Source organism: Haemorhous mexicanus, chromosome 5 (genome assembly GCF_027477595.1).
Source record: "Haemorhous mexicanus isolate bHaeMex1 chromosome 5, bHaeMex1.pri, whole genome shotgun sequence".
Lineage (NCBI taxonomy): Eukaryota > Metazoa > Chordata > Aves > Passeriformes > Fringillidae > Haemorhous > Haemorhous mexicanus.
In genome coordinates, this window is record NC_082345.1 from 51,949,400 (window position 1) to 51,962,925 (window position 13,526).

A 13,526-nucleotide genomic window follows, 5' to 3' on the forward strand; every position below is an offset into this window, starting at 1 on the left:
TTGAACAGCCAGGCTATTAATTCAGGTGCTTAAGTACATATTTGAGGACATCTAGTTAATTTAAGACATCGTGGGTTGATTTGAGTCACTATGATTATGAGCGCTGATGTCCTGTCTGCAGATGGAGACTAAAATCTGCCTGTTAGAAAGTGTTATGAAAAGTCTCACCACAGGATATGGCCTCTCTCCTGATTTTGTTCCAGCAGTGAAATACAGGTAAATGTTGCCGTGAGCTTGGTGGCCCTAGCTATTTGTGTGGTCAATGCAGAACGCAGAGTGACTGTTCAGTGTGTGGAATGGAAAGCAAGGAAACAGCTGAAGAGCATTTTGTGCCAACAGATGTACCAGGAGAGTAGCTTGGTGTGCCTTGTAGGTGCCCCCCACTGCTGTGGGAAGCACAAGATCAGGCTGGCTCTGTACAGCCTCTTGTGCTCTTCCTGGTCTCACAGCACGGGGCTCTTGGGGGTCCGTAAGGATGTCTGTGGGCATGCACACTCTGTGAGCTTGGGACCATGTACCCCAGGACCAGAGGAGCTGGCCTGGCAGTGAACTGCCGTGGCTCTGAGCTCCATATGTGGCTTTCCTATCTGTCCTTCAGGCTGCAGTGGTCCCAGCCAACACCTCCCTGGTTCCCTGTTGATTCCAGCATGCTGAGCTCCTCCGGTGGCAGGTGCTGCCAGCCCCCAGTAGTACTTGTTTTTGTGGCCTGCTGCTCATGGTGGCCTTGGGTGTTCTGCAAACAGCACCAACCCCCCCGGCATGCAGAGCAGCAGGAGTGTTTGGGAATGGTTAACCCACAAAAACTGAGAAATGGTTGCTTGTAAGTGCTTCCCTTAATGGACCTACATCTGTCTCCTTTCTCCTCATCCACCAGCAGTACTTTCTAGTGTCTGACATCTTGGGAAGGAGACTTTGCAGAAACCTTCTTGGTTTTGCCCCCTCTGGACAGCCATTCTCTGGATGGCCCCCAGTGTCTGGTAGCTTCCAGCCATCAGCTTCCTGCTTGGCTGCTCTCACCAGCACAGGACAGGCAACTCCTTTTGTCTGTGAGAGGACTGAGGGAGCAAGCTTAGGGCTTTGTTTGAACATTTTGCAGTTACTAAATGTCAGGAAGAAAATAAGTTTGGTACACTAAAAAAATGCACTTGCAGATGCACACTAGATCTAGTTGGTTTTGAAGAATAAAGAAAAATTAAGGAGAGTATTTCTTTGGTTGCTAGGATGCCATTTTATCATTGAATTCAGTGTGCTTTGGGTTTTTTATTTTTATTTAGATGTGTGACTCATTTATTGTGTTTAGAACATTGTTACAGTGTATTCTGACAAAAAATTTAAGTAAAAGAGACAGATGGCTAACACTTTGATGGGAAAGTGTAGGTCTGGAGTGTAGACTGGCCCAGGAGTTTAGTATATCTTTGAGAGAAAAATAATAAAGAGAATTCGTGATAGAAATTTGGGGTTATTCTTTACTGAAAATGCTGTTACTACGATATTTGTCCCTGAAATTTATTCTGTTTGCACAGAGATGCTTTGCATCTTGTGCAGCTGAGAAAAGCAGCAGGAATTCAAGGCAGATATTTTCCTGCCAGCTTTACCATCCCGGGTGGGAGCTTTAGCATCACAGAGGGAAATACATGTCTGGCTCTTTGTCCTCTGCTTCTTGTGACAAAGGAATTCCCATCTGAGTCGCCGTGCTGTGTCCAAGCCCCCTGCGAGCCTCTGGGTTAGCAGCAGTCAGTCTTTGCGGTGTCCTGACGTCATCCCGTGTGTGCATAAGCTCCGCTATTGTCTTACGGCCAGCGGGGCTGGGGATTGCAGTATCTGGTGGCCGATACCTCTTTCTGCCTGCCGGTATCACAGAAAGGACAACGGCCTGCCCTTATCGCTCGGATTTAAAACACAGGCTCCTGCTTTTTGCTTCCTGTAGAAGGACCTACCCTGCGGTTGCGAGGAAGAGCTGTCTGCGGTGTGGAGCGGAGCAGAGGAGGAGAGAGGAGAATCTGGCAGCTTGGATAGCCTGGACTGCATTGTCTGGCTTCATGACCCCTGCTGTGTAGCAGTCTCATCCCCTCTCTCATACGCTCCCTCTGTCTTCCACTCTTTTTTCTTCTTTCCTTTTTAAAATAGCAGCATCTGGGGCGAGCCATGTTTGGCACTGAATCGTCATGTAAGTAAATGCATCCCATTTACATCCTTTTTCTGTTGAGAACAGGGCTTGTTTTATCCTTGCTGTACCCGCCACGCTTGCATTCTTTGCTGTGGTCCTTGCCTGCTTATGAAGGGATGGAAGATGCTGGAGGGGAAGCATCTACCTCCTAACCGTGGGTGCATCCTCGATGGAAGCAGCAAGGCAGCGTAGGGCTGTCAGTGCTGCTGAATTCAGGCCACTGGAAGATTGGGGGGAAAAGGCAGTTTTGCTTGAATGTGGCAGTTGATAAGATCGCATCTGTCAGTGATCAGGAGTTGCAGACACTCTAATGAATGCACTGCTCAGATGGTGCATTTGGAGACTGAGAATGCTGCAGTATTAGATGGGCGAGAGCTGGGGGAAAGTGATTTAACCAGCAGGAAAAGACTGCTATCTCATGTCTATCTCATTTACTTCATTTTTGTCTCTGGGAGAAAAAAGGCTTCTCTGCAATTTCCCCCCCATCCCCCCTGTGACTGCAGAATCCACAATTAAATTAGGTGGAATTCTAAATATGAGGTGAAAAATGCTAAAGAAAATGATCGTTTATTTTTTTTCCTTCCTCGTCTTTGTGCTGGAAAATCTTAACTGAGGCAGTCTGCTGTATAATAGCAGTGCAGATGCATGTCATTGAAAGCCAGCCAATTTTGCTTCAGTGGGAACAACAATTACCTACCTGGCAAATCTGGCTGCAGAGGAAGGCTGGGGGTTTATGTATAAATAATGTTGCTGGTGACAGTGTGGCTGTGTGGGGGCCAGTCTGATCCAGTGATTATCGGATGACCGAAAAACAGAAAACAGTTGGTTCATGCTGTATTTTGTGCACAAAACAGCACTGGGTGTTGAAAACATGTCATATTTGGATATGAAGGGATGGCTTTTGTAGAGCATTGTCACATCCAGCATGGTGTAATGTCTCCACACTTCTGGGCTGGGACCTGCTCTGCAGCTCATCTCTTCCTGGGAAGTGATATTATGAGGCATTGGGATGCCTCATAATTATGCCTTCCTGGCTGTCGAGCCCCTTGCTCCCAAAGGGTTAATTGTTCCTGTGACCAGGCTCTGGCAGCTCCCCCCTCCTCTGCCACAACACCCAGTCAAGGTCAGGCAGCATAAAAAACAAATTTGCCTTTAGATTTCTTTTGTTTAGGGACGCATTTTTCATGCACAGTTGTAAACATGTCTGCAGCTCTGGGTCATCAGAGCATGAACAGAGATGCCGAATGTTGTATCTGCATCTGTTTCACCCTGACAGATCTGTGAGCCCCAGTGTCTGTGTCCCTGGGCTCTACTTCTGCAAAATGCACGTGAACAGGCTTTGAGATAAAATCTGTGCCCTACCTGCCCTCTAGCAGAAAGCCATTGTATGCACTTGTTCATTTTCGTGGTCCTTTCTTGGTCTAAGAGGTGCATTGGCTAAAGTCACAGGGGTTGTGCACCAGGAGCTCTGGCTGCTTTTGTTTCCAAGGTTCCCACAATTTAGAAAAGGGCAATGGGAGCATCCATATCAGCCACTGCCTGTTTCCCAGAAGGGTCTAGAAACATTTATTGCTTTTAAAAATGGGATTAAACAGAACATGGCTCTTTGCCATCGATTTGAGCAGAGGCTACATTCAGTCTCTGCCTGAACTCTCTGGTCAGATGAAGAGGAAGGCAGTGTGGTGGCCACCTCCCCTGTGCCTCTGCTCAGGCCTGAACTCCTGCCTAAGAGTTCCTGCTCAGGCTGGACAGGGCTGTCCCTTTGCCTGCTGCTGGCAGGTGCTGGCAGGCAGGAGGAGAGCGGGGTCACTGGTGCCGCCGGCTCACCTGCCTGTGCAGGTCAGTGCTCACGTAACCAGCCCTGCCCTCACCACTGCTGGGGGAACAGTGGCTTTGCTTCCAAAGAAAGAAGGTTGTATCAGAATTACTTCAGTCAAAATGCTGAGAGGTTTTTCGTCTTCCCTCTCCTCCTGTCTTCTTCATACTTCCAGGCTGTCAAATGATAACAGTGCTACTAATTGTTAATGTTTCTGTCTGGCTAGAGCATCAAATAAGACAAAAAAGAGTCAGCATTATTTGGACATTGGAAATAGGACAGAAGCCATTGCTGCTGTTGTCTGAAAAGCATGAAATGAGCAGATTACAGTTTTTTTAATCCTGCTGTTTACCCTTAGTATTTACGGTTTTATTTCTCTCTGCTTTGATTAAAAAGCCAAGAAAAATGGTCAACAGCAAATACTGGTTCAGAACCTTTAGTCTCACTCAGTATCAAAATATTTTAAATGCTGAAACAATTCTCCTTTGGCAATCCTGTTTTGTTTTTTTTTTTTTTTTGCTTTTAGCAGCAGTTAGAAGGGCAGTAAAAGATAGTCTGAAAGTCTTTGTAGGAACAGGCATCTGCTTATCACCTCCTGGATGCAGGGAGAGACAAACAGCCGGTGACAACAGCCCATAAAGGGGGATAAGGCAGCAGGCAGTGCACGAACAGCTGCTGACACTCCCAGTACATCATGAGCAAGGACAGAGTGTACAAAGCAAAAACCCAAGAAGTGTCTGTGCAAGAGCACTGTGGGGAGGGTAGGGTAGTTGCCATGGGGTCGGGGTCAGTATTTTTCGTTGGTCATATGTCCTTTCTGTAATCCCCACAGGAAACATATATGCCAGAGACACTTCCTCTCTGGCACTGCCAGGGAGGTGTGGGGGGCTCTGTGCATGGGGGGCAGCTTTTCAGCCCATGCCATCACTGACCTAAAAGATTTGTCTGCTCACCATAATTGTTTCACATTCTGTAGGGGGTAATCTGGTTTGATAAAAATTGAGAATTAAGTCTTTTTTAAGGTGAAATGGTGTTGTAGGGCTGCACCAGAGCAGAGAAGTGGTGCACCTCTGAACAAGTGACGGGGTGGTCCCCACAAATAGGACACCCTCATCTCAGGGAGAAGAGCCCAGCAGAAATAACCAGCAAGCATCCCTTGTCTAACTAGGAATACTGGCAGTTGCAAGCCTCCAGGAGAGACAACAGAGGCACAGATTAAACTGAACTGTGAGAGCAGCTAGGTTCAGTGAGGCTTACCAGTGCAGGGAGAGGTCAGGAGAATGGAGCTCCATCCCATCTGACTGTGTATTGGTAAGGAATAGGACAGGATACAGAGCCTGTGAAACAACTGGAGAGGCTCAGAGAGCCATTTATTTCATGCATGTCTGAGAATATGCACCCTGTGTGCTTCAGCTACCCAGAGGGACTCAGTAGGAAGCTGCAAGGAAAGGATTCACACACATATGCCCATGGAGCTTGCCCCAGTGCTGTTACAAGGACCCAGATGTGTGCTGTGAAAGCCCCAGGTGATGTTCTCAGTACTGCTGCATTCTTCATGCTGGGCCCTTGTAACCTAGCAGCAGTACTACCCTGTGAGGGTTGTGGGGGTTGTCTGGGAAATGCTCTTCCAGCCTGGGCTCTTTGGGACACACTCATGGTGGTCCCTGTCTGGTAGATCAGCAACTGCACTCTGGAAAGCAGAAGGACTCTGAAACAAAGAAGAGCTGACCAAAGGGCCAGAGAAACACAGAACCAAAGGGAAAGTGGAGCTTTCCTCTGCTGCAAGGTTAATGCAAGAAGGCTGCTCTCTGTGGGGAGGCTGAGGACTGCTGTGAGGAATGGGAACCCTTGCTCACTTAACTGTGCCAGGAAAAGCTCCTGTGCTTGTGCTAGGCTCACTGTACTGTCTTCTGCTCCGTCTGTTCAGGAACAGCTTTTGTTCCTAGGCACTTTGCCCCCCCAAACTTTCTTCCAGCTAAAATGCAGCCAATGGGAAAGGTTACTCCAAGATAAGTGATTTTATGGCATCAGAGAAGTAAGTAGTCTTATAAAACTTGTGCGAAACAGCAGCAGCCAGCAGTAGAGAAATGGGAGATCTTGGCATCAAACATGGAGCTGAAGGACAATCTGATCGGCATCTGATTGCCATCCTGGGTGATGTGCCTGCCTCCTCTGTTCCCAGCACTGGTACTCACCCCAGTTGTTGGACAACTAACCAAAACCTGACCACTCCTGCAGGTTTTGAGCATGTTGGCTCTGCCAGCTTGTTCATGGGGTGGTTAGATGAGCAGCAGCACAAGGAAGGGTGGGACATGACTGTTGAAATTCTGGTGGGAGATAGCAGCCTTGGTGAGACTGGGCTCCACTGAAACAGCAGATGACCAAAATGCTCCTTTTTTGAGCATAAATAACCCACTGCCATCCTAGAAGGCTGAGAGCAGTAAGTACAGCTACAATTCCTCAATGGTGTTATACTGGTTTCTAAGGCAACAGTACACCAAAGAGAGGTTACAGAAAGTACCAGAAGTTGTAATTTTAAACCAGTTTATGTAGATGCTGAGGTTCCTGTTGTTCCCTGTAGAGTTAGAGCTGGTGAAAATATTGCAGAACCAGGTCAAAGAGAGGCTTAGGTACACCGCTGTGAAATGCCAGAATAAACCTGGGTTATGAAAGGGGTTGAGGTTACAGGAACTCTAATAACTTGACAGATTCATCTGTGAAACTTCAAGACACTTGGAGAGAAAATGTAGTCTCACATCCCACTTACAGCAGATTTTGAGGATCGACTGCATGTTAGTATTCTTACATTCTAAATTAATGTTTTTTTAAAAAATACAAACCTGAGATAAGAGAGGGTTCTCCAAACTCCTTTAGGTACAACACCTTATTAGGTGCCTGAGATGTGGTTTCCAAAAGGCTTGACTGCATGCTCAGGAGGACAGGGGCTTGAAGCTCAGCCCGCCTACTCAGGCAGCACCAATGGCAGTTTGAACTCATTGTGCTGAGCTGCTCACAAGCAGGCAGCTGTCATGAGTTTAAGTGCACCTTGCCCTTTCTTTCTCCGAAAACAAAAAGTGAGCTGAGACATCTCACAGGCTGGATATGACTCATGAATTTGATAGTCTTTGGTGGTTTGTCTCTTGCAGCCCTGGATCACCTTTCCTGTCTCATTGGTTTAGAAGTTGCAAGGTTCTGATGTAAAGTTACTGAATACAGTGATGGTCTCCCAGGCAGCTGTGTTCACACAGCTTCTGGAATGGGGAAGAAATCTGAAGGTACATGAAGGGAATTTGACAAGCTTTTCTTCAGCCTGTCAAATTTTTTGGTCCTTGCCATTAGCTAAAAGCATGAGCTATAATTAGTGGAGGAGTCTGTAAATGATCAAAGATGACAAAAGGTCTTTGAGATTTAAAGCAAAAATCATGGAAGAGTTTAGACTTGAAGGGACCAGCACCCTCCTCAGAGCAGGACCAATCTCCTAGTTAGAGCCAGTGAGAGATACGAGCTCCATCAATCTGCATGTTTGCAAAATGGCGTGAGATCAAAGCAAGCTTCAGCTTTGACCAGTGTAATTTACAGAACCAGAGACAGGGAAAGATCTTTATGACCAAGGACGCCTCAAAGATTATTAGAGTCCCTTTGGGCTGTGTGACCCAAATAGGACGAGCAGTACATGCAGGGAAGACTCTGTCATATTATTTGAGCTGGGGTAGAAGCAGTAGTGTTTCATGTAATTTGGGGATAATTAATGGGTATGCCTAGCAAAAAAACTTATTCACAGAAGAATCTAAGCCATCTCTTTTCATCTGAGCTAAAATGCCCTGCTTGATCCCTGAAGCACCTGTCTGCTTCAGGGAAGCAGGAAAAGGTCTGTGAAGTGCTATGAAAAAAGCATGTGGAATACAGAGAGACGGAGTATTCCAGATTTTCTAGATCAATGGATTTCTTTCTCTTTTGGTGAAAATCACTTTGATGTGACGTCACTGTTTAGACCCTTTCATATGAAGGTCACTGTGTATAATATGAAATTAAAAGATCTTAAAAATGGCAATATGTCCCCTATTGAAAAGGATAAGATGCTGTATTAACCAAATAAGTTGGACTAGAGAGAAACACTTGCTACCCACAATCTGGAGGACCCCAGTGAAAAATTGGCTATGTTTGGTCAAGGTGAAACTTACACTAAGAGATCAATTTAAGATGCCTAGGAACTGGGAGTAGAACAGAACCCATATTCTGCCTAGACCAGAAATGTGCTGTGGCTTCCCAGAATTAGATGGCAAATATTTTAGAACTTTTTAGGGCTCTCAAAAATTTGGTGTCTTGGGGTGTTTTGATCAGTACAGGAGAAGTGAAATTCTTGTGAAACTACATGGCAGTGATACAAAATTAAAGCATGATATTTCTGACCTCCTTTGAGAAATAAGAGTGGCTGGGAAAGTTCCATGCATGCTTTGAGAGAGATGCTGAACAGGCCTTTAAAACATGCTAGATCATGTTTCAGCCTAGAGCAGGAGCCTAAGGTGAAAATGACACTAAATCAGTGAGCTTGTGAGAGAAAATATATAGCTATACTGGGGGTTTCCACATTTGTATAGCCCTTAGGTAGTTCTTTTAAAGGTTTGACTGAGCAGGGTAGAGGGATGAGAGAGGGTAAGAATGAGCTCTAGAAGAAAGTGCCTTGTACTCAAAAGGTCTGTAGCCTAAAAAGCCATGAGGAGGTTTTGAAGATGGTGAGTGGAAAGATTAGCTATCTCCCTTTACCTCTCCTGTTCTCCATGCCACTCACTAGCCCAGTGATTTTGCAGTGATGACATGATTTCATGTATGTCATCACTCTAGCAAATGCCAGCTTTCATGTTACCACTAGGAACTAGTCTTGGAAAGCTGTTGTGCAGAATTTGGATTTCCTGCTGCACTCTCTTGAGTGTGGAAGTACCCATATGATAGTACATGAAGAAGTTTTAAGAGGATATAGTCTTAATGTTGTGGTTGTGCAAGTGCAGCAAAAGGAAAATGTATTCAATTATATATTTTAAAAGTTCCTGCATGGGAGTAGAAGGAGGCCAGATATTTTTTTCATGTGCTAGCTGCATTTTTTTTACAGCCAAGTAAGGGATTCTGTGATGAGGACACCACTAGAAAGCAAGTTCTGAGAGGAAGGGCATCTATTACAACTCCAGGGAGGTCAGAAAATGGCAGCAGACTCCACTTGTAAGACCTCTGCTACAAGAGAAGGAAAAACTGCTGTAAGAAGATACCATCCGAGGCAGAACCTCAATTATATAAATCACTGGCTTACAGATACTTAACAAGAGTCACACTGATTCAGAACTGACTTAGCACAATGAAAATAGTGCTGGTCACAAAAGAAAAAAGCATCCTGATAAATAATACTGAAGGATGCTAAAAATATACATTTACAAATCCTAAAAGAGCTGAATGTGAAAAATATTGCACCACTACCCTTTTTTCCTGTCAGCTGCACTCATTACTGTCATTAGTAAGGTATCTAGGACTGTTGCAGTGGCAACAGTAAATTGTGCCGCTGTATTTTCATTGGGGTAGGTAATCATGAGTCATTCAAACCATCTGCTAATAAAACACTCTCAGACTGCTTAGGTTATCAAAGAGAATAAAGTAGCTGGGAAATGTCAAATTAGCTGGCAAAGAGGCATGGCAAATTTTGTGTGAAGATCCCCTGTGCTTTGTCATCCACACAGACATGAGGCCAGGCAGTCCATCTGTTTTATAGGCTGTGAGTGGACACAAAGGTCTGCTAAGGGTTGAATGAGCTGGAGAAGGCATTCCTCTGACTCTGGAACATGTATCAGCCTGGCTGTTCTCCTCATCCTCTGCTGCTTGCATGGTCTGCAGTGATAGCTCCAGATAAGCTGTACAGAGCAAAGAGGATGATAATCACACTGCCTGGGTGATTGGATGGAGAAAAGTTCCAAATGATGGAAATGAGCGGACAGATAAAAAGCAGCAAGATCTGAACGGTAAGCCTCATAATCAAGAGTGGAAGTTTCTCCAGGAATCCACCCAAGTGTGAGAGGCGTGACGCACAAACCTCGCCCAGGAGGATGCGATGTCCTTGGTCACAGGACAGAAGAGCAGTTCCGTGCCAGTACAAACAGGAGCAGATTCTTCTACAACTGCTGACCTGCTGGAGATGTTTCTCTGAGACTTTGGAATGTTCTGATTGCACAAGGAGATAGCAGCGGGATGAAGGATTTCTCAAGTGTGTTAAATAAGACGTACTACATCATCTTTAGTATCATTTGCAGTTACCACATCCTGGTGGGACTAGGGCGTGTTGCCCAGCCCATAGGGATTCAGCAGCTAGGATAACCAAGAGACTAAGCGGCCTGTCAGGATAAAGCACTAGTGGTCTGTCACAGGGGAGGTCCCACAGAGAATGGACATTCAAAGGCCTTTGCACAAGGCCTTTTCTAAACTTACCTTTATAGCTATGAATATTTTCACACCTGGGGTTCTTGCTGTGTTAGGCTACACATCACAGCAGGGAGGTGGCACTGCTGCAGGCACTGCACATCACTCTGACCGTCTGGATGCAGAGAGACATTCATTTGGTTGCTCTGGGGCATTGCATGTATGCTAATGACTTAGTCTCTGTGGGGTTTGGCTGCCTGTCAGAGAGGAATGAAGCGGTAGATTTCAAACCAGTGCTCTGTACTGCAGCAGCTTGGTGAGCTACGTGCCTGGCATTTAGTTAGGTTATGTCTTGTTTGTGCATCTATAGTGACATTCAGTTAATTCTTCCATAAAATTCAGATAAATATTCACACGGAATTATACAAAAAGACAAAAAAAGGGAGTCGTGTTTGGACTTGCCATCCTTAATAGTATCCCCTTAAACAGAGAGGCTTCCCTGAGGCAACAAAGCAATATGACTCTCTAATGTGAAACGTCAGTGCAGCCGCTGTCGCTGTCGAATGAGGCGCTGCAGGCAGCAGCTGCTGTCTGCAGGCTGGCAGCAAATATGGGTGTCTGCATGTGCAGCTATTCTCCCCTAGGCCACGGCTTTGTATGTACTCCTGATTTGGTTTGGTTTACAAAGAAAGAAAGAAGTGTCTTTACGTCATTGAACAATGTAGCTATGGACAATGGAGTTAAAAAGAAATCTGCCAGTTTTTGTTTATGTATGTAATATGTGTGTACATATCTATTATATGTGTGTATTTATCTATTTGTGTATTTATCTATTTATATATTTCTTTTACTTTGACAGCTGTTGTTAGTTAAAGCTACAACCTTGTTTTTAACAGACTAGTTTAGTGAAATTAAAGCAATTTTTTCCCAGTGAAGGAAAGCATGAAGCTGTCTCACTATATAGCATATCATTGCTGATGAGAAGCTGTGGTCTTCCTGCTTCTTGCCAGGGAGTTAGTACCCTGGCAGGCAGTAAGTCTTGTTATTGTTGTATATCAGTATGCCAGAAGTTTATGTAAATACAAAAGTGGACTATCCTTTCATCTCCAGAAACATTTCAGACATACTGACACAACAGGGGTGGAGATGTCTCAGAGATGCCATGGGGAAGCCTGCATTGCAGCTGGCTTAGGTGCTTGCTGCCTTATGTACAAGTCAGGGAAGATCATACTGCCAAGCTGGCTTTCAGAAACTGGAATTGCATCTCTGAAAGTCATCTGCTGGATGTAGCAAATTGCTTTCTAGGGATTTTTAGTTGGTTGGTTGTTTTTTTTTAATTGGCTAAAACCTGGCCATTAGTTCTGTCTTTATTTCTGAAGTTGAGTCTGAAAATACCTTTCAAAGGAAAAGATGCATACCTATTTCAACAGTTAAATTCTAAAACTGAATCACAGTTGTCTGGCTGTCCTTTTGCTTTCTAACATCCAAACTCCCAGAATTGGTCTGATTAAATAATTTTGAAGAAGAAAATGAGAACAGCCAGTAAAATAATAGCTGAAGTTATCAGTGGTTATAGCCAGAATGAAATCGAATAAAAATAAACTTCTTAACAGTAATCTAAGACTAATATTAATCTATAAACGATTGATGAATGAGATAATCATAATAGGACAAGAACATGACAGGTGCATTCTTTGTCCCTTTGCATTCAGCACTGATGAGGCCACACCTGGTGTCCTCTGTTCAGTTCTGGTGCACTCAAAAAAAGACTTTGAGGTGCTGGAGCTTGTCCAGAGAAAGGCAGTGAAACTGGTGGAAAGTTGAGAGCAAAAGTCATGTAAGGAACAGCTGAGGGAGCTGGGGTTGTTTGGCCTGGAGCAAAAGAGGCTTAGGGGAGACCTTATCCCTCTACAACTGCCTGAAAGGAGGCTTAGTTAGGTGGGGGTTGGCTTCTTCTCCTGGGCAACCAGTGACAGGATAAGAGGAAATGGTCTCAAGCCTGGGCCAGGGGAGGTTCAAATTGGACATCAGGGAGAATTTCTTCATGTAAAGCACTGGAATGGGCTCTCCATGGAGATGATGGAGTCACCATGCCTGAAGGGGTTCAAGAAATGGCTGGACATGGCACTTAGTGCCATGGTTAAGTTGATAAGGTAGAGATCAGTGGACAAAGGTTGGACTCGATCATCTTGAAGGTCTTTTCCAACCTAAATGATTCTGTGATTCTGTGAAGAAATATTTTAAACATTATAAAAATTACCTTATTTTCCAACATTTCATTTGCTTTCATTCTTTGCAAGAAGAATGGAGAGCTGGCTATGAGTAAAAGTAGAGGTAACTGCCTTTGTTCTTCATAAAGTAACTTTTTCCAGGGCCTTATAAATGAGTCCAAGGTAAAAAACAACCTTCATAGACTCAAGTTTTATCTTTAAAAATTATTTCACACCAGCTGGTAGAACACTAGTGTGCAAAAAACATCAAGAACAGCAGTTGTTGCACTGAGTTGAGTTTTGTGTGTTGGTCATTTGCAGCTGGTCACCTTTTCTTTGGGGACAGCATATCAAGGTGGGTTTGAGCAATGAGCAAATTGTACTAAATGGGTATTGAAAATCTTTGTGCTGGGTTCTTAAGAGTTTAGGCTGATTCATGAGATCAGTCTTTTCTGTGATTGCTATTCTTAAAAATAGTACATTATCTCTTACAAGGTTTGTCTGGATGTGTTCTTACTTAGGTTTAAATAAAAGTGTGTCTTTTTAAAAGAAGTTTAATTAAGATCGTGTAAAAACTCTACAGAGTCTCAATTAGGACTAGACTGAGTTAAAGAGTGTGGGTTTAAGGTTAATTGAAGTAAACTTCCTTAGCTAAAATAAGAAAGTACATGAACTACTGTACAAGAATATACATACTGCATCAAAACTTGCATGCAGGCAGGTCAATTTACTTGTAGTAATATTAGAGTAAAAATGACAATGTGTTGTATTGTTTTTGTTTACAATGCCTTTCATGAGACTCCTTGTAGTTTTCAGAAATTCAAGATGAAATATCACCTTGTTTCCTGTGCTCTCAGGTTTTTTGACAAGCAGGAATGACCTCTGATAAAGAGTTTGAAGTTCACATCTGCCAAAGACGAACTGCGGTTTCTAACCA

General features: G+C 44.3%; 1 protein-coding gene across 2 annotated transcripts in view; it reads left to right on the forward strand.

Annotated features, from left to right (window-relative positions):
* Positions 1–13,526, forward strand: part of ST7 (suppression of tumorigenicity 7) — a 136,643-nt gene that overhangs the window by 38,108 nt on the left and 85,009 nt on the right. Inside the window, exon 1 of one of the 2 annotated variants that reach the window (XM_059847150.1) lies at positions 1,796–2,167. The exons of the other annotated variant lie outside the window; for it this stretch is intronic. Coding sequence (XP_059703133.1) covers positions 2,146–2,167 — 22 coding nt within the window. The 5' untranslated portion in view covers positions 1,796–2,145. Of the gene's footprint in view, positions 1–1,795; positions 2,168–13,526 lie in introns of those variants that run through there. 2 annotated transcript variants of the gene reach the window in all.